The 21368-nt window shown below is 40.5% G+C and overlaps 1 protein-coding gene across 2 annotated transcripts in view; it reads left to right on the forward strand.

Annotated features, from left to right (window-relative positions):
- NYAP2 (neuronal tyrosine-phosphorylated phosphoinositide-3-kinase adaptor 2) overlaps window positions 1-21368 on the forward strand; it is a 122468-nt gene that overhangs the window by 39940 nt on the left and 61160 nt on the right. For both annotated transcript variants that reach the window (XM_031555069.2, XM_085232966.1), the window contains exon 2: window positions 8194-8492. In XM_031555069.2, coding sequence (XP_031410929.2) covers window positions 8194-8492 — 299 coding nt within the window. The remainder of the gene's footprint in view (window positions 1-8193; window positions 8493-21368) is intronic.

Below are 21368 nucleotides of genomic sequence, written 5' to 3' on the forward strand. Positions count from 1 at the left end.
GGAGCAAAATTGCCCTGTATGAATATGACAGATCTGGAGTGGTGAGCTGCCAGAAGACAAGCATTAGCATAAAAGTGTCCCCAGTGAAGTCTGCATCCTTGTGACATCCCTACTGTGACTGTGCAAATGAGAACTCCTCCCTGCTCTTTCGCTTACCTGCTTATCTGTCATTTATAAAATAACTGAGAGAGAAGTAAAGCCAGAGATTATTTTGGAACCACGATTTACAAATAACAACATTATTGAAGAGTTACGTGAATAAGTGAAGTTCCAGGTCAGTAGTGGACTTAAAAAAAAAAAAAAAAAAAATTATTTTTCTGTTTTGCTAAGAGTCACACTGAAGTGACATTTGTGAAGGGCTTCCCTCCAAACTAAAACATTCTTCCTTCCCTGCCAGGTCAGGATTTGACTCCTTTCTTTGTGAGGCCAGAGGCTTTAGGAAGCACTGACTTAAAACTTAAATTTGCTTGTATTTGAACTTGGATTTTTAAAAGACAGTAGAGTGGTATTTCCCAGAGTTACTCAGAAGAATAACTGTACCCTCACTATTTGAAATAAGTCTGAATCAAGTTAGGGTTAAGCACTGAGTAATACCTTGGCAGGCAGAGCAGAGCTCATGTGCACTTGGTTTACAGATCACCGTTCGTAGAGCATCAGTACATTTCATTCATTCATCTAATCTTTTTTTTACTCTATTCATTTTTCTTCCATCATACCTTACCTAAACCCAAAGAAATGTTTTATTACAGCAACTCAAAGAAACATTTTTCTATGTTGATTTATTCTCATCTTACTGAAACAGTTCCTAAGCCACAGTTGCTCAGGCATTCTGGAGTCTGCACCATGTGGTTTGCCATTGAATGTGACAAAAACACAACTTTATTCTAGCTCCACCCATTTTCAACAGGATGCAAAAGCCCACTCCATTAACATGAACATGCATTTGCACTCAGTTTAAGCATTGCATATGGTTCATGTCTAATTCTAGGTGACTGTGAGCATGTGAGCTTTCATGTACTGGCTTTTAGCCGTGCATTTCCCATGCAAAATTAACTAAATTAAAAATATCTGTAGTCATATAAAAGCAGAGTGCTTTCCACTTGTGCCTGAAAACCATCCCTTGGTTTCACAGCTTTCAGCTCTTTCCACATGCATTATTTACCATTTGCTGTGCATGGGGATGGAGCCTGGGGGCCTGCAGCGGGTGCTGGTGCTGGGAGGGAAACCACAGGGCACTCCAGTTGCTCAGCCCAATGTCAGCCCCTGTTTGAGAGGCTGCATGATAAGGACAGAGAAAATGCCAGTAGAGGCTGTAAGTAGTACCGCCACTTCTGTTCACTCGTGAAATACAGTTCCACTAAGTACTCCATATCTGAGGGGTCCTTACTACTCAGTTATTCCACGCTTACTGGATGATGGTGTATTTGTTGTAGAAGTGGCATGGTATTTCATCTGAAGCATTTTTTCAGAATTCCAGCCACTGCTCCCTTCCCCTACCTTCTGTGTTGTAAAAACAGGCAACCTGTAAGATAGCAGACTGCCATTTATAGTGAGGCTTCTTGGCTTTTGGGGTTGTTTGACTGCCCAGAGGCTGTGAACAGTCTTGGTTAGTTTGACTTTTATCAGCCCTTGTGCAGGGCTTAGGACACAGAGCTGTCTCTTGGTGGTTCCCCCTGCGCCTGCTTCCCCTCCCAGTGCAGCCTTGAGGGCAGTGGGGAAATGGGGGAGGGCTGCAGCCTGCCAAGAAGGCGCTGCATGTCCTGCTGGGATTTCTGCTCGGATAAATGATTTCCTGGAAATAATCTGGTGTTGAGCAGCCTGGGTGGGCTCTGCAAGCAGTACTTTGAGCAGATTAGCAGACTGCAAGCAGTTTCTGCAATCCTAGATATTGTAGTGCAGCAGTGCAGGTGCATTGAGGGAGTATCAGCTTGTGGTACGTTTGCAAGATCAAACTTCGGACCTTGGGTTTGACAGGTATGATAGAAGAATAAAGTTTATTTGAGAGCAGTAATGCATTCTGTGTCCTGAGAGGCCTGACTCCTTAAGCAGCCCCTGGTCTCTTATCTCAAAAGCAAAAGCGTGTGGTAGAGCAAAGATGTTTAACGTGCACAGACACGTCATTTGCTCACTGCTGATATTCTTCCAGGTGCATGAAAGGACTCTAAATTTGACCTCTGTCACGATTCATTTACACTGTAGCCTATATCTCAAATTGATGGTAGTATGCATTATCCTCTGGATCTTGATGTTAGTTCACTGTGAGTCATTTGGAGTCTTTCAGCAGAGTAATGCAGGAAAAATAATGTACATACACTCCTTTGAAACAAGGAATGAAACCTCTGAAATGTGGTTCTTAAAAAAAAATAGAGGAAAAATATGTGCAATTTGTTTCTATGTTTAATTTCTATCATAAAAATTGGTACAGCTTCCTGTAGAACTGTACATGCAGTGCAGTTCCTAAATCCGTGATTGTGATCTTGCCCTTCTTTCTTCAGTATTACATTTCATGGTCTGCTGAAATCATGTTTGGGGGATAAAAATAGTATATCTTCTGTTTTTTGGCATCCAACCTCTAATTTACAAATATAATTTATGCTAATCTTGAAAGTGCTTCTCAGATACAAAGTAAAATGTGTCATCCTTGGTATATGTGTGTATAATTTATTCTGATGGGGAGTAGACATTTCAAAGCCATTTCAGTCCTCTATACGCAGAACATTTGATATGAGCAGAGGAGATCTGTCTGTTCACCGGTATAAGAGAAAGGAAGTGGTTAAAAAAGAGCCCAGAATAACAGCAGATATTCTCTTAACCCAAAAAAAGCTAGAGGCAATGAATGATGAACTGCTGTTTGCCCAGTCAAGCCAGCTCATATGTGGTCCTTGAGTTAAGTATTTTTATTCCATTTGTATTTTTGCTGTTTGTTAATCAATTTCATGATAGATTTATAAAAATCTTGCTACAGTATCGTGGGTGTGGTTGGTTTTTGTTTTTTTTGTTTGTTTGTTTGTTTGTTTGTTTGTTTGTTTTTGCTTTTTTTGTTCGTGATTTCTCTCTGGTCAGATGGCATCTCAGATGAATTTGGGGTTTGCCATGTCAGAGTGGTACTTCATGGACAGGTGTCTCTCTGGCAGGAAGAAACTTGGCCATCCACTTGCACAATTTGCCTTGTAACTCACAGTTCTCTTCATTTCTGCAGAGGAGCTTGCAGAGAGTCCCCAGCTCATTTACCCCTGGATAACAAACTAGTATTCTTCCTACTTGCTTGGAAGAGTAGTGAGCAAACAGCTGTTGTTCCTTCTCTGGAATTTCAACGGAGAAGGAAGGTGACCTACTGTGATCCCCAGCTTTGGGGGATAAGAGTACAGAAAGAATAAAAGGGCCTTCTAAGATGCTATGCCAGAGTACTTTTCCTCCTGTTTAGGAATTCAAATCATACTCAGCTGTAGTTCCGTTTTTGAACTTGTGGATATAAACTCAGAAAGTCTTAAGTAAGGAGCATGGGAAGAAAAATGGAAACCACATAAAGATAATGGAAAATACCAGGGGGTTCTTGGTGCCTGAGGAATGAAACTAATCCTTTGTAAGTCCAAACTGATAAGAGAATTTCTGGATGAATAATAAGAACAGTGGAAAGTAGATGGCTGGGAAGAAAATGTAGCTCTAGGGCATTCTCGTTTTTCAGGACATAGGTATTCCCAACAATTCTCCTACCAGACTGAAGGATTTAATATTCTACATTGTTTGCTGTTAAGGAAGCAAAACCTAGGAAAACAAATTTTCACTTAACGATTCATTTGTTTTTCAGGAATTAATTCCATTTCTGCCCAGATCAAGTAAAGAAACTTCACAGAAAAGTAAAACCATTATTTGCAATGCTAAGTAGGAACAATGCAAATTAAAAAGACTACACTGGCTAAGGCAGACAGTCTCTGCATGCTTTTTCCTTGCCATGTACTTTTCAGAAATGTGATGACAAGTTTTTCTTAGATTTTTAAGTAATTTGGAAGTTTCCAAGTTGATAGTATCACTATGACGCATGGCAAAGCAGGGTGGCTAAGACCTTTTTAGTGCTGTGTCCACTTTTTTCTGTGTTTGCTTATGCTTAGCCATCATCTGTAACTTACCCCCTTGTGTTATGTCCTAAAATGAATAATGCAAAAGCCTCTGTAGTTGTTCAAAAACCTGCATAGTTGAAGTTCTTCCGTATTTTAGTTTGTTCAGTGCTTCAGTTGCTGCTTGATACAGCAGAGCACAATAGGCTGAACTGTAATATATCTAGAACTGTGACATTTGCAGCTTACTTGCAGGCAGGCTGATAGTGCAGGTGTGAACAGCAACTTCAGTATGGTTTTATTCTAGCCCATTTCTGAGCTCAGAAGTCACAGGTGACAATTAAAACATATTTTAGAGGTGCAAAAAGACTAAAAAAAATCATCCACTGAAGCAGTTGTTTGTATTTTAGAAATGGAAACTAAAATACACCAGTAGCAACTGAAGGCGGGTTCAACTATTTTGATATTTGTTATAATCATTTCCTCAGGATATCATTTCCATCCTGAGGGATGGGAAGCTGGCAGCACTCAGTGGTCTACAAGGGTCTTGTTAGTTAGGCACTGGGAAAGCCATGCACTGTGTTCTTCAAAGAAAAACTGCTTCAAGAACGCTTTTCTTAGTGCTGACTGGAGGCAACGTCACCATACTGCCCTTTTATTCCATCTACTGCAGCTGCAGTCTCTAGACCTAGGTATATTCCAAGATGCATTTTCAGCATAAAGTCCACTTTACTTGCATAACATAAATGATCACATGATTAATTTTGTTATCATTTAAGCTATCTTTTCTTGTAGACAGAAGTCTGTTGCATTTTTAACTTATTTGAATGCTATACATAATTTTTTGTCAGAGAAGCAGTTGAACCTAGCCAAGTTCAAATTGAAACTTCCCAGAGGAATAATCTGAATCTGTATTTCCATATATATTAATAAACTGTTTAATACTTGCAGCAACTCACATAATACAGTTTTGAAATGAGATAGAACCCATTATCGGTACAATGAGGAGCCCAGGCTCTTTCCTGTCAGAAATAATGGAGTGAGATCATCTCTGCAATTATTTTCCCTGGCTGTCTCTGTAGTCGTTTAAGCAACACGGTGCACATAAATCTTTTTCAGCCAGTTGTGGAGTAGTGGAGCATACACCAGCTCCAGCCAGCTCCTGTGGTTGCAGGCAGGAGGAGTGTAGATATAAATCCTTTAGCACTGTCTGGTTTCATGCTGTACCATCAGCAGCGCTGTGCATTGCAAAGCTGCGTTGCACAAGTCCAAATTGAATTGTAGCATGCTGCTGCAAGAAGGCAGGGGATGCAGCATTTGCTTTGTGTCTTTCTGCTTTTCCATCTGTACTCTGGGCATGAGCCTAGAGGAACTCCATTCTTTTCAGTGCAGTAGAATTCAGTCTGTATTGGCACTCCACCTGGTATTAGGGTTGTGCTTACTAGTCAAATTGCGCTAGAAAACACCCACTGCTTGACATTCAGGCATCATCTCCAGCGTAAGTAACAAACCTAAGCTTTTGGAGTCCTGGTCAATGAGCAGGGCTCAGGACTGAGAATCAAGGGCTTCTCTTCTTCAGCTTGGAGTTTACCGTGCCCAACTTTTAGCTTTAGCAAGAGAAATGGACCGTCTTTAAATGTGTCTGAAAAGAGGGAAATTGTGTTCTTCTATCTTTGTCCAGTTGCTGAGCAGATGGTACAGAAGAGTAAGGCCAGATCTACTATCTACTTCAGCCACTGAGCAGAAGAGCAAGATCTGTTCCCATCTGTCCCTGCCACCTCTCTCTGGCTACATGCTGTTTATTCTCAAGTGTAGTGAGCAAGAGAGGCAGGATTTTACCTGTGATGTCAAAAGGAGTTTGGTAAAGAGTTAAAAAAAAAAAAAAAAAAAAAGATGGGGTGAAAAGGAACGAGAGAAGACATGATTTAATTGTTTTTGAGATGGTGCATTTTTATTTCTGGAATAGAAAACTATAAGATGCAAGTTTGGATTAAAAAAAGAAAGAAAAGAAAGAAAAGAAAGAAAAGAAAGAAAGAAAAGAAAGAAAAGAAAGAAAGAAAAGAAAGAAAGAAAGAAAGAAAGAAAGAAAGAAAGAAAGAAAGAAAGAAAGAAAGAAAGAAAGAAAGAAAGAAAGAAAGAAAGAAAGAAGAAGTTTAATATAAGTACTGTTCTGTGCACTGTTAGAAGACTCAAACCTTTTACTGCACTGTGATATCTATAAGTGCATCCAGAACAGGATCTGCCCTATAATGTGTAAGCTAAGAACCTTCAGACAGAAGTGCAGTAAATGCACTCAGCAAATAGAGTAACATGGTAAGGATTGTAATGTCAGGTACATGGTAAACTGAAATTTTGTTTGCTAAATGTGATTTCTACAATGGACCTAAGGAAGGAAGCAGACTCCCCACCTGTGTTCTTCAGCATGTTTGGATAGTAATCTTCTTTAAATAATGTGGCAGGCACTTTTTGTAGTCTAGTGTTAGAGGATTATATTATTTTCAGAACCATTTATGAAAGATTAGTAGAGGCATAGTTAATCACTAAAATTGGCTGCAGGTTTTTTATTAATCTTCAAATTAATGAGTTCTACCTTTTGATCTTTATGGCTGCAAATCCCCATGGAACCAGTGCCAATTAGGATTGGTAATAACTTGGTTTTGAACATGGACCAGTGTGTGTGTACATGTAGCATGCATGCGTGTAGGAGGTTGTGTGTGTGCATGTGGAAATGTGTCAGTACCTCTGGATGCATCTTTATTTAAAACTGTACAGTTGCTTCCAATTTAGAAAGCAGATTTCTCTATTAACAGAAACTAAAATAAAAAATGCAGAGACTTCAGTAAAATAATAAAGATTTTGCTTTACCATACACAAAATTATGCATTACACAGTGCCAATCTGATGCTTTACAACAACTAGGTACAACAGTCTGTAGGTAAGCTACAAAGAAGATGAAGATTTACCATCTGCTAGGGGCAGTATCAGGGAATGAAGTGACCTTATTCACTCTTCAAATGAACTGTTGAGAAATGTGCTTGTCTTTTAGAGAAGGAGATGTTTTCAGCCCAAAATAAATTACATCAGCCCTAGGCAACATCAGGCAGGAAACTTACAGAGGAGCAGACTGACCCTGTTCAGGGCTTCATTCTGTGTGAAGGGGAAACAGGAGGTAATTAGGGCATTCTGAGACTTTACTGTTCTCATACTGCCATCTCTATGTTCCTGCAGTGGTACCATTTCAAACCTCCTTGCAAACAAGGCTGTGTTGACCTGTGTCTATTACTGGGTTTCTTTACATGGTCACTGAATGGCCTTAAATTGTAATGTGCTGTAGGTTAGCAATATAAGCATCAGTAAGAACTGTGTTTCAGAACCGGTAAGCATGTATGAGCATAGCAGAAGTAATACCAGGTTCTCAGTGCTGCCATCCCCAAAAGAGTGTAGTACTTGAAATGACAGTGCCTGTTTCAGCTGAGCTTTCTTTCTTCTTTACCTGTATTTCTGAATATTTGGAGGTTATTTTCTTCTTGCAGTGCCACAGCTCATTACCTTTTCATCATCTTGCACCTTACTAGTCTGATGGGGCTCATGTTGCAGCTTCATGTGTTAATTTTCAGTTTTCTATGTCCCAGAGTAAGTTTTACAGCATTTCTAATTGTTCTTTAGTCTGAGGGGGAATGATTGATTAGGCCCAAAGAGCTGTATTTCCCAAGATACTTATGTGTGTCTGTAGTCAAAGATGAGTGCAAATCAATGCACAATGTTGCATTTCTAAAGTAGCATTCTTTGCCCTACTGGCAAACTCATGTCACGTTTAGAGTTCTGATGTTTGAATTTTGCTCTGTGGGCAATTTCAAGTTACGGTGCTATGAAGCCTGAACAAAAGCCTTTCTCAATTTCTTATTGTAAAATTTGGAGTGAGTGTGTAGCAGTCTATCTACATTTTACTTGTTGGCAATTTGTGTTGAAAAAACTCATTACTACATTCTGGTAGTCATCTTGGCTTAAGGAAAGTGCATAGCTTGTTTACATGGCAAAAAGTAGAGTCTGCTCAATGCAGGGCAAACTGAGGCCCTGCTTTTAGGTAAAGCTGAGATAAAGCTGGATTATTTACTTGTGTGTGTATTTTCTCTTACAGGATAGGTGGAGAAGTAGTGAGAGGAAATGAAGGAAGCTACGTGGGGAAGCATTTCCGCATGGGATTTATGACAATGCCTGCTCCTCAGGACAGACTGCCACATCCTTGTTCCAGTGGCTTTGCCGTAAGATCCCAATCCCTTCATTCTGTTGGAGGAACTGATGATGAAAGTAGCAGCTCTCGTAAGCAGCCACCACCAAAACCTAAGCGAGATCCCAACACCAAATTGAGCACCTCATCTGAAACAGTCAACACTGGAACAACAAGTAAGAGTGGGAAACTACCGGACAGGACTGAAGGTATACACTATAATTCTTTAGAAGAAAGTTTTTATAGACTCAGTGCTAAGATTAGTTGATCTTATGTTTAGGTATTACTTGTATGTCTCTCTTGTACCAGCACAAATATCCTGCATCACTGTTCTCCAGGTTTTAGACCAGTGGGTAATTGCCAACATTTCTTACAGAACCATACCACTTATGCTAGCCTTTTTTATATAATGAGGGTATTAGTTGAATGCATTCAAAATGGAGTGAAGAAGATATTGCTGTCAGATGGTATATAGAATAATGTCACTTGCACACCAGCTTAGGATTACCACCATGATTACTAGCACTGTGCAAACTAATGGTTTGGAGAGGGTCTTCCTCAACAAAGAAGTAAAGAGCTATCCTTTCCTTGCTCTGAATTACTACAGATGAACTAACTGTATAGGGATCTTCTTCCTTTCTTTCATGCTGGAAATGCATTTTGTGTGGCAGTAGAACCAGCTGTACTCCCTGCTAGGAGATATCAGGATGACTATTTCACAGTGTGAACTGTAAGGAGGAACCTTAGGGACAAGTGTTTTTGGCTGGTGCTGGTCTTTCTCACTGCAATGTCAGATATCACTTTTGACGTACTGTGCAGTGTGTCAGGCTCTTAGTGAACATCCCTTTTGTTTGTTGTTGGGGCCTAAAATTCTGCTCAGTTATGCATATGCTACAGCCCCTTCTAAGTAAATCTAAATTGTAAGGTCATTGGTGATAAGATGCAAAGGAATGTGGATTTCAGCTGGTAGCATGTTTGTCTATGCTTACAAAGATGAACACGTGCTGAACAATACTGCACGCTTATTTAAGCTGCTGTTGGCAGTTATTTTGCATATGATATTATTCTCTGCAATCCACTGCACCAACTCCATTGATCAGACTAACAAGAAAAATCTAAGCATTAAGTAGCTGCCCTTTTGATAAAAACTGATAAATTGATAAAAACAATTTAATTATGTGGGACTAAAGCTTACATAGAAACTACTCAGGTTTGTGCCACAAACAGATTTAATATCTCGTATTGGATAGTATTTAAAGTCTTCTTTTAATACAGAACAGAACGCATGACACAAACTTCTTTGTTTCATAGGCTATGAAGAGTAGGTGCTCTAAAGATGCTCAAAAGCTAGTCTAAAAAATACTGCATTTTGAAGTACGTTTATAGTTCTTTAGTATTTATTAGTACTTTTTCTCCCTGAAACTGCACAAGAATCACAGAGGCTAAAGGAAGCTTATTTTGCAGTGAAAGCAGTATAAAATGGGCTCTAACATAAAGAGATGAATATTCATAGTAAGAACTCTGGAAAGAACTGGTGAATGAATAATAATTTATCACTGTTATGGAAGATAATACATAAATGTTATTTATCTTTTTAGTGTAACTAAATGCCTTCATGGAGTATTGAGAACCTCTGCAATGCTTAATATGCTACCTGAATTCTATTCATCCTGCTGGTTTATATATCGTACAGCTATGGGCACCTTTGGATTATCATGAAGTTGTTCCTGGAGATTTTGAACTGACAGAACCCTTTAATCATACTGTTATATTCCTGTGTTCAGAACATCTGCCCATTTTGTCTTTTTAATTCATGGCAAACGTAGGGGGGTTTCACCAAAGTGTTGTATTGAAAGTAAGATCAGATGGTAGGGTTTTTTTGAAGAAAGAAATGCAACTTTAGATTTTGAGATACTGCCAGAGATGTTAGAGTATTTGTGTTTGGATGAGCAGGCTGGGCTTCTAAAATGCTTTTCATACCTCTCCTAGGGAGGTTTTTGAGAGCTAAGGTCCAAGAAGATGCAGATTTGAATTTTAGTTACTTTTGCCTATGTTGTACATAAACATTTGTATATGCATATGTTTTTCTCACACATTTGCATATGCTTACAGCATTTCCAGGCTAAACATCTACAGCTCTTTCCAGGAACTATGGAAAACAATGATGAAAAACTCCATTGTTTCTCCATCAACCATTGTAGAATCTATACAAAAAAGTTGTGAGAAAATTGTTGCACGCTCATTTTTTATGGCAATGTAGAATAATTCAAACTATAGTATCTACTTTCTGGCCCAGTGGCTACTTTCAAAAATAATTTGCTGCATTTCCTGAGCAAACGGGGACAGCTTCACCACTCATTTTCTATTCAGCTTTTTGGTAGTGATCCATGATCATACCAACAAAAGCAGTTGCTGATGGTAACTTTTATTCTTTTCCCGATTATAGTAGAGTCAAAATTCTGAATCCATCACATCATGACATCCATCATAACAGGACATTGTGTTTGAATATAAGTCTGACTTTACTGCACAAATAAGTTGCAGGAAAAATTTGGTCGTGAGCTTGAAAGACCTTTTCTTCCTGAAACACAAGTAACATCCGTAACAGCCACAGAGGCTCTATAAACTTTTCTATAAGTGCTCTTGCTTCCAAATTTGTGGGAGTTTGAAGATCTTTTAAGTTGTGATGACACCTGTTAACCCTGTCTCATTATGCAGTAGTGTGGTAACACTTCTGTTTGTGTTTCACCGAGTCTACCTTGGCTGTGCCTGCAAGAGCAATCTCCAAAGTGAAGGTCTGATTCTCCTTCACTTGACTTCATTTTTGTTGGTGTGATGCCACAGATGCTTCTGTGCCTTCTCTTAAAATTCACTATTCCTTTTTTACTCTTCCGGCTGCCTCTCATATACACCCACTGAGAGCCTTCCACCAAATGCTTTTCTTCTCTGAGACAGATTTCTAGAAAGTTGTTTTTAGAAACGTAGGCAGGGTTTTCAATCCCTGGTAGGAACAGCAGACTGTGCCCCTTATATCACACATTGGAAGTGAGAAGTGAACTGAACAGAATTTTTAGATAACATAATTTTAAATAACGTATTTCAGCAAGTAAGGCAGATCTAATCTTGATCCTGAGAGGCTTTTTAATGAGAAAATGCAGTTTAACTACTTGATGTACTTCCAGTGCATCCACTTATAGAAAAAGGAAATCATAAAACAGCCTCATTGATGAATGTAACCAACCTCAGGTGGTGGCTTTTGATGTGATCATTGCCTGTCCACAAGAAAGGTTTCCAGACCTACTGCAACACCTGAATGAATGACAATCAATGAATTGCATTTTAAAAATATTTTCTGTTAAAATTTTCTGAACTTGTTTAGTAATCTGGATGGTGTCACCTAACATATAAATAAAAATACACGCACACAAAATGTAATGTAATTTATGTATACATAATATACGTTTATATTACGTGTGCATGTTACTATACATATAACGGAAACGCCAGTTGTGTGTGCTTGCATGTACACATAAACCTGCACACAAATGTCCATTAAATCTCAGAGCCAGATTTTGAAAATGCTGTTTGGTGTTGTAATTCTGTTCCTGCCAGAAACCATGGGAGGTTTAGGTCTGATAACAGAAAATACTGCAGGGATCCCAGCTCTGGAACCCAGTCAATTCGTTCAGGGCTTTCCTGCTGAGTACCTGGTGTGGAAGGAGATAGCCTTCTTGCTGCTTTCTGAGTCCATGCAGAGGAAGCCTCTGTCTGTTGCTCAGCAATCTCTGAAAGTGGGCAACTTGTAGGGAAAATTATCCTCTGGAGAAAAGCAATTACAGTAACTGTAACTGGGGTTTCAGTCCAGCTTGTCTCTCTCATAAATCTAGTTTTCTGTCAACTAGGTTGCTGTCTCTGCCTTGTAAACTTGAACTTTTGCTACTCTCATTAAACAGAACTTCAATGGAAGAGCTTTAGAGCTTCCACTGTCTTAAAAAGGTGCTGGTTTACTTTTATTTTTTACATTAGCTAATCATGTATTTAACGTGGATTTTGAAGTTGTACCCTATGTTAGGACCATGTCGTACCCATCCTTACAGCCAGATCTCCTGCATCTTTTTATCCACGCCTGCTAAAGGAAGAAATATCACTACAGAGCCCTGTTGAGACCTAACAAAAATATAAAGGGACTGACTGGTGAGCTCTGGTGGCTGCACTCATGGGTGCTTTCAGATGTCACTGCTCCTGCACTGCCTACTTGTCTCCCTCCTCCTGCCAGGCCTGCCAGCCCATGCCCAGGAAGCAGAACGCAGGAATTCAGGCTCCCTCTCAGCAAGGGCTGTGCATCACCATGGCTGGCCATGCTGTTGTGCAGCTGGAGCCGGGACGCGAGCAGTGGGGAAGGCGGCACTGCTGTGTGGGAAAGGGTGTGTGGCACTATGTGGCTGTGGGCTATGCAGGGATAGTGCAAGCCAGTATTCAGCCATTTGTGAAGCACTGCCTGTCTTCTTGCCCATACACTCATCTCATTCTTCATCTCAGAGCTGCATTGCATGTTATTTTTGCGCAGCGTCATCTATCTCTTCCAAACTGTGAGGCTTGACCTTAAACTGTGCACAGTGGGAGAAAGGAGCTGGAAATCGAGGGAAAAGTCAAAGCCAGAGACAGAAGGCACATACCCTAATGTCAGTGCAGTGAAGTGGAGTTGGTCCTTAACTTCTGCATGTGACTCCAGAGGTCTGCCCTGGTTCCCAGTGGCAAGGGGACAGGTGCAGTGTCTCCAGTCTTTAGATCAGCTTGCTCCCACTGAGCTGCTCTCTAGTAGGAAACACAAAGCAAAGATTTCTGTCTTATCTCTAAAATTTAAGAGCTTTTATCTCTAAAATTTAAGAGCTTTTTCAAGGGCTTTGCTTTTGAGGATGGTAGTGGTAGTATTTTGGTGCTTTCGGGTTTGGTTTTCTTTGTTTTTACTGAGACTTCAGTTTGTCCCTCCCTGCAGAGAGCTGATTTTCATGTAGCTCCCTAAGCTGAGTTGTGTACTTGTATGTACCATCTCCTACAGCACTTCATCCTTTCAGGTTTGTTTTCTAGTCTGTCAGATAAGGGAGGGCAAGAGGAAGGGAGGAATGGAAACGGTGGTTCTAATAGTCATTACAATAGCTTTCTGCACTCAACAGTGAACACAGTGTGATTTTTGGAGGGATTTATAAACAAGTTTTGAAGCCACAAAGGGAGTGTATTCTTACCCTCAAGGCACATATGCATACTCATTAACGTTAATGGAAGTTGCAAGCACTGAACAGAAAATAGACCAAGCAGTGGTAAAAAACATGAAGATCTAGTTACTGGCTTGGGAATTGCCTTGTGCCCCAGAGTTGGCAGTTGGTTCTTTAGCTATGCTGTGCTAATCTATCCTCTGTACTTAGTATCTTTTTTTTTCTTTTTAATTTAACAAAGTTGCTCTATGTATTTCTTGTGTTTCTTGTGTCTCTTTTCAGATTAGGATGTTACTCATTTGCTCAAAGAAGCGCTTCACCTTTAAAAAAAAAAAAAAAAAAAAAAAAAAAAAAAAAAAGAAAGAAAGAAAGAAAGAAAGAAAGAAGGAAAAAAGAAACAAACTCAAAATTAAATGTAAAGCCACCCTGTAGTACAGATATCTCTCTGCTCGCAAGGGTGACAGAAGCTGTGATGTTCTTGGTAATAGAAAAGCCTTAATAAATCTTATTTACCATGTTGGCTGTAAATGCAGTCAGTAAATGCAGGGAGAGGCTGCATGCCCTGAGCTTGGCGATTCCTACAGAGCATGTCAGCTTTTCTGCAGTGTGTTTCCCAATGGGTCAGGGCTCAGGGGAGTTAATAAGCTTGGCTGCTACTCCTGGTCCAAACAGCAGCTCTGAACGCACGCCACTCTGCTCCAGAATTAGCAAACCACTGGGTATAATACAAACATATGGAGTAGGAGACTCCAGATTGCTCTCAGCTTGAGTTCCATTGGCTATATAGGGCCACCATACTCTCTGGACATGCCAACAGACAAGGAAACATGAGCGACTGATTCACACAGCTGGCTTAGACTATTAGCACAGATTTCACATCATATGGAAGTCACTAGGCTGCTTTTAGAGTCTGCTCAGCCCTGGAAGTTCATCAACTGTCCTCCTGAGGTATGAGTCAATAATCTTAACCAGAAAGGCCACAGTGAAGAAAGAGTCCCTGCAGAAAGCTATCATACGGGTGCTCTTGGCCACTGCATGGTTAGTTTGCAGCCTGGATAGACAGTCCTTATGTAACTGGAAGGTTACGGTGTCAGTAAATCCATTCATTATTGTCAAGTCACTGTAAGTCAAGCCTGCAAGGCTAAAAAACAAACAAACAAACAAACAAACAAAACAAAACAAAAAACCCCAAACCAACAACCCTATAAGTCATAATATTTGTGACCATACTACATTATTTTATTTATTCCTCCAGGAACCATAATAATGGGCCTTCTCAGCATTTCCACCTGTGAGCTGAAATACTATGAAACACTAGATTCTTGCATTATTTTACATCACTGGGCAGCCCAGAAAACAGGGCCGGGGGGGGAGGAGAGATCCAGGTAACTTTCTTGCCTCATTTTGACAGCCCTTCGGAATATGTTAAGTAAAATGAAATGCCTATGAAACTACAAAAATAACTTTGGGTTTCTCATGATACATTTCTGTTTTCCATACTGTCTTGGCACTGTCTGTTAAAGACACTGTGGACAAATGAGTAAGGGCTTGAGGAATCAGGCTGAAACCCGAAGTCCCTGTTTACTCTTAGAGCTGGTCATAGTAATAGAGGTGTCTGGCAAAACTCATTTGGAATTAAAGAACAGAATACAGCTACACTCCTTTTTCCACAGCAACTATGTTGGCTTTCCACCTCTTCATTTTTCAATTTATTTTTCACAGGTGCCCTAACTCCACTCTCACACAGACAAGTCCTTATGGAGTGAAACCTAACTGAGCACTGAAAGATTTCCTTCCAAGAGGCTGATTCTGGCAGAGCCAAGCACACTACGCTCATGTTGGCTTTGCTGGGAATGCACAGTGCTTAGCGGTAACACATCATAAGAGATTTCAGTCTGGCTCCAGGTGAGATCCAGTCATGGATGTCCTCTGTTTCACTGGTAATTTCTTTCTAATGACTGTTAGAGTCTAATTGTCTTGATTGGTGTGCTGGATTGGTGCTTTCATTTCTTCCATTTGGCTTAATACTGGGTGACATCAAGCAACATATGCCTGACATGCTGCAACTGCATTTGGCACTTTATACTTTTCAATTTGTATGTGTGCAAACAGTGCTGTGTAGGAATAATGTGCATAGCAATGACAGCTTAGCAGGGCACAGCTTCCTTTTTTGCACTACCATCAACTTGCCCGCAGGTCAGTACAGTGTACCAGTCACTACAGTGTACCAGCCTGGACTTTTTGTAGAGGTATGAGGGGAAAAAAAACAGCACTAAAAAGCAAAACGAACACAAACAAATTTTTGTGCTAATATTAGTGGCCAAAGCTTTGAACTTCTGGTATCTCAAAAAAGAACATCCTCTGAAATCTAGTGTGGTGCCATTGGCAACTAATTGCTGGTTCAGATCCTGCTTGGAATGCAGGAAGGAAAATGCTGGAATGTGTGTTTCACATCATCAAGAGGCATCACTTGACATCATTTCCTGGTGCGGTGATGCAAGAGCAGCATAATTTGAGCCAACCCAGCCTATGAGGGCTTTGTGGGATGAAGAAGATTCATAGCATCTTCTCCTTCTTGCATGGCTGCAAAGACAGCTATTCTTAGTAGAATACAAAAGCATAACTCTGCTATAAATCTTCATGTAGGATAAGTTTGATAATGCTGCAGATCTACAGATTCTTTCTTTCCTCAGAGAATTTTCATGCACTAGGTTTTTGGTTGCGAAAATGGAAGTCTCTTAATATTTGGATTTTGGTAAATAAAATGGGAATAAATTATGTTGGCTGCACTTGTACCACTCCAGTCATATTCTGATAGTTGATGCTTGATGCTTCCCTTTGATATTGGCTTAGTGTCTTTAACCTGTTGCTTAAACAGGCTAAACAGGTGTTTTCCTCTTGCTTTAATTACTTTTCATTTACCTCAGCTTTCCAAACACTTCTGCTATAGCTGATCTTGTTCTCATTGTTCCATCTTCTATCTTTTGCTTCTTGGCATCTTTTCCCTCTTTTGTTAGGGTTCTTGTTTTTAAGCAAGTCTCCTCTTTGTTTCTAGTAGTCTAGCCTGAGCCAAACATGTTCAGCAGTCACGGGTGAGCTTCTGGCACCACTTTGGAACAGTCACTGGCAACAATTCCTCTGTCCCTTTTTGTGCTCCATGCTTCTCTTTCATGCTTCTCTTTCATCCTTTTTCTGACTTCTGAGGTGACACAATGAGGCTAAGACTTGTCTTTGAAATGAGAAAATTCTCTTAAAGCTTATATGGAGTCTTGTACAACACTGCCAATACGGCAGTTGCCACATGTACAGTGCAACTATACCAGGTGAATTTATGGTAGTTAAGCCAGGCTGCAGGACTCTTGCAGATCAACAGGGCTCTACTAGTTTCAGCAGGCCATTCTGTAAAAACAAGCAAGATAAAATTGTAGATGCCAGGCACACAGAGAAGCTCTGAGGGGGAGGCAGCCGATAACGTGTGAATTGTCTGTAATTTTATCAAAGCTTTATTTAAGGTTGAGGAGGAGAGAGAAGTCACCCCTGTAGAAAAGGAAGTAAAATGAGTAGCTGTGAGGCTCTTCTTCTAAGCCGATTACACAGAGCGTTTCAGCACTGCTCAGCCTCTGACTGCAGAGGTGTGATGCCTCCAGGCACTGCTGTGTGCTGGAAGCTGCTCTAACAATGCTCTGCCCGATTCAGCTATCATTATATTCACCCCAAAAGATGCTCAATGACAACCTGCAGAAACTGCTTCTGCAGGGTCACCTTGTGTCCTTCCAGTGAAGGCAGGAGTGCCTATCTAGATGAACTCTGCTCCAGCAGGGGTCATTTGCTTTCCTGCTGCTCTTTCTGTGGTGACTCATCTGACCTCTGTGATCAATGTTGTGCTTTGTTTTGAAATGTGAGCTTCATCAGAGACAGGCCTGCTGGATGGTTGGATTTTATGATCTTTAAGGTTTTTTCCAACCTAAGCAATTCTATGATTCTATGTGTCATTCAGCAGCAGCGAGAGGCTTTTCATGCAGTAGCCTTAAGGAAAAGGACAGCTCAAAAGCCACAGGACTTCAGGGAAAAAGGGACCCAGGGAAAGCTGCTGGTTTCTTGTCCTGGTGGGATGGGTGAGAGAACTGAAAAACAAACAAACAAAAAAAAAAAGGGTTGAGATAAAAACTATTTACTACGACAGAAAAGAAAGAGAAAAAAGATTATAGCAGTAATAATAATTCTATATATATACACACAAAACAAGTGATGCACGTCACCTACTGGACTGATGCCCAGCTAGTCCCCAAGCTGTGGCAGCTTCCCCAGCCAACTCCCCAGCAATCTTCAAGTTTTTCCATGATGTGATAGGGTATGGAATATCCCTTTGGGCAGTTTAGGTAGCTGTTTTGGTTCTGTTCCCTCCCAACATCCTGTGTTCCCTCATTCCTCCTTCACTGACAGGACAGTACAAGAAGCTGAGAAACTGAAACATCCTTGGCTCTGTACAGCACTGTTCAGTATCAACTGAAACAACGGTATGTTATCAGCATTGCTTTTCTCCTAAAGCCAAAACATAGCATCATACCACATCATACCATACATTAAGAAGGAAAAATCAACTCTACCAGCTGAAACCTGGATGTGGTGTTATGCATAGTATCACCTCAGTAGGTCTGCCATCTTGATTTAATGGGCTGCAATTATTTAGAGGCTTGGCAAGCAGCTTGCTACTTATGTCAGCAGATAATGGGCTTGACCTATTTATTGTATCTGTAAGAAGAAGACCGGTATTGCTGTGGATCTAAAAAATAGAGAGTCACATATCTCAAGACAAACTATCCAAGTATTTGCATATAGTCACTGAGAATATGCCGGGTGGGATATTTATGGAACCAAAGCAACAGTTAAATCAAGTGAGCAAATGCAGAACGTTGTTCTGAACAAATGAAGTAGGTGATCTAAACTTACCATTTAATTAAGCATTTGGTGTTTCTCTAGCCTGATTTCCTTCTTTCTCCTTTTCTCTGTGAATCATTTCAGACTCCAGAGCTTGGGTGTAGGTAGTGTATTAGAGCACCCAGAGCCAGGAGCTCTTGTGCAGGTCTGTTTTGTTCAGTGTTTCTGTGAGCACAGAGTTGGAAAGCAGCTGCACTGTACCTTCTCTGAGAAGTTCGTGAAGCTCAGCCAGGGATGCTTTCACTCATCATCTCCCTCAGCTATGATAATTAGAAATCAGTACAAGTGTTGCTCCCTTGGAATTGCAGTCAGACTGAAATATGCCTTTGTACAGGTGAACATTGCCAAATGACACTGCAGAGACCATCAGTGCCTTTCAGGCAGCAGAAAACATGTAAATAAGCCCCAACACATCCAAAGGTTGACCAGAATCAGAGTGGTACCCACTATATACCTAACTGACATGACACTGGTGTCTGATGCATCTGTTGATGGAACTTGGCTCATCACACAACATTCTGTGAGACAAAATGCAGAGCCTCACCATCCTTTTGGTGGTACTTGGGGGATTCCAGGTGGATAGCTGCAGAGAGGGAGAGGCAGCAGATAACACTATCTGACAACCCCGTTAGAACTGGGCTCTACTAGCTGTACCAAAGCGAAGATGGTAGAGGGTAATGAGGGCTGAGTTCGGCCTGAGTTCTTACTGTGAGGAGCAGTGAGTTTGAGGGTAGCTTTAAGAATAGAGTGATAACTATTTAGAGTAAAACAGTGAAAGCTGTTCAGGTTTCATCTCCAAGGTGACAGTCAATATGCCATACACGTTGCTTTAAAACTGAAGGGCTTTACTTATCTTGTCAGTCTGTAGATGCTTTTCCATACTCCATTGTGACTTCTGCAGATGAGCACAAGAACCCCCAACAAACAGGCAAATGTGCTTTGCAAATTAATTTCTCTGCAATTGTGATTCAGTAGTTTTATTTGTATGCTCTTATCGTAACTCATCTAATGGTTGCTATTGATGAGATCCCATGCCAATTGCCTTTCTAAATCTAGAAATCCTTGAGATTATATACAGTCTCAGTATTTTTGTTTTTCTTAGTGCTACCGCTGCACAGGCTGCAAAAGCCACTTCACATGCAGACTGCGGGCAATCTGAAACACAACAGAGCAACGCCTTAGCAGCAACAATGGCTGCCTGTGTGGCTAATGTAAGGATCCTTCACTCAGATTCCCATTTTGCCAGTAATCCTTCCTCTCTGCTCAGAGCCTGCTTCCATGAGAACTGCTGCAAGTTACATCCATGAAATGTAGTGTAATAGATCCTGGCCTCTTGCGTCTGGGTGTATGAGTTCAAGGATATTTTTCTAAATGAATATTCAGAAGTCATTGCAATCTGAAAAAAGTGACTGTGAGATGGTTGGACTGGATGATCTTGTAGGTCTTTTCCAACCTTGGTGTTTCTGTGATTCTGTAAAGATGATTCAAATGAGCTTTCATCTTTTTTTTTTTTTTTTAAACAAATCTTGTTCTTTCTGTATTTCCAGAGCTGGGACAACTGACAATAACTTCTAGCTTCAAAGAATAGTACAGAAAGGCTTGATCACAAACATTTTGTAATTATTCTTCAAATACCATTTTCTTTTTTGTTTTGCCTATTAAACGTTATCTGGATAAAGTGGGGACAACAATTATTCAATCTTTGAAAGAACTACAAAGTTCAAAGTATATGTAAGCGTGAGGCTGGGCATTCAGAAGGATACTTTGTCCCTTAGGTAATTTTTGGAGACCTTCTGGCTGTGGGTAAGGTTGATGAGCAAACCCAGTGTGTCAGCTGGGTGTACAGAGCAGTGGAAGGATATGAAAGAGAAAGCCTGGAAGTCACTCTGCACTTGAGCCCAGCAGTTTGGGGACAACTCCCTCCAGCATGCTGGTACTCCTGACCGCCTGAATTTTTGAAATGTCCTGGCATCTCTGGATCTGCCCTCATCTTGATAATGCAGAGCAAAGGTGCAGGCTCTGGCAGCATGATGGCTTTTATGGCTCCCAGGCAGATACGGGTCACTTGGCATATATAGCATGTAAAGAGTGTGGCACTGGGGCTGCAAATTTGGTTTTGTGGCCCAGAGACACAGGCCTAAGCTGAATACAGCATGTCTTCCAGCCTTGGTGCCCGTTGGTTTCTTCAATTGTATCGGTGAGTTGATGCAAAATTTAATTTAATTTAATTGTAGGGCCCACTGTTATATAGGCATTATGTTCTGGAATATTGCTACCAAGGTCACTTGGATTGAAGCAGAAATCATTCATTTTAAAAATTGGAAGAAGTTGTAATCAAAATAAAGCAACCTGAGTAATTTTCAAGAAGTCTCCTTAATCACAGCCTTGAGGCATCTGAGGATTACTATCAGTATGGATTATTATTTTGGTATCAGTATCATTTTAGGACACTACCTTCTAGTCCTTCCATTTTGAGTACAGTTTTGTCCTCTTTATAATGCCCAAATAACTTCCAGTAAGAGGAAATAGATCCAGGATTGGGAAGAAATATGTCCTGTGTGAAATCACTGTGCTGAAGGCACTTACTGCTTGCAAAGGTGTTCCAGTGAATCAGGTGCTTCTTTTATTCCTTCCGTGTTCTTTTCCCTCTTTGCTCTTTCCTATTGTCATGTTTTAGAAAACAAAGTGTAACTTGCAGGGAAAAGACTCGTGTCCATGAGGATGGTGCTGTTCTGAAGGCTGTTTTTTCTTCATGACAAAGATTCGTTCTTTGATGTTACTCCGACCCACTGCTAATGTTTCTCTGGTTGTGTGCTAAGATGTTTGTTCTGTGCACGTAATTTATGGCTCTTCAGTGTAAAAGCATTTGCCACTGAAAATTCCTTGGATAAGAAAAGATACCTCCAATAGGCACATTTAATATTTGCTTTTGTT

The sequence above is a fragment of the Meleagris gallopavo genome, chromosome 11 (genome assembly GCF_905368555.1).
Source record: "Meleagris gallopavo chromosome 11, MGAL_WU_HG_1.1, whole genome shotgun sequence".
NCBI lineage: Eukaryota > Metazoa > Chordata > Aves > Galliformes > Phasianidae > Meleagris > Meleagris gallopavo.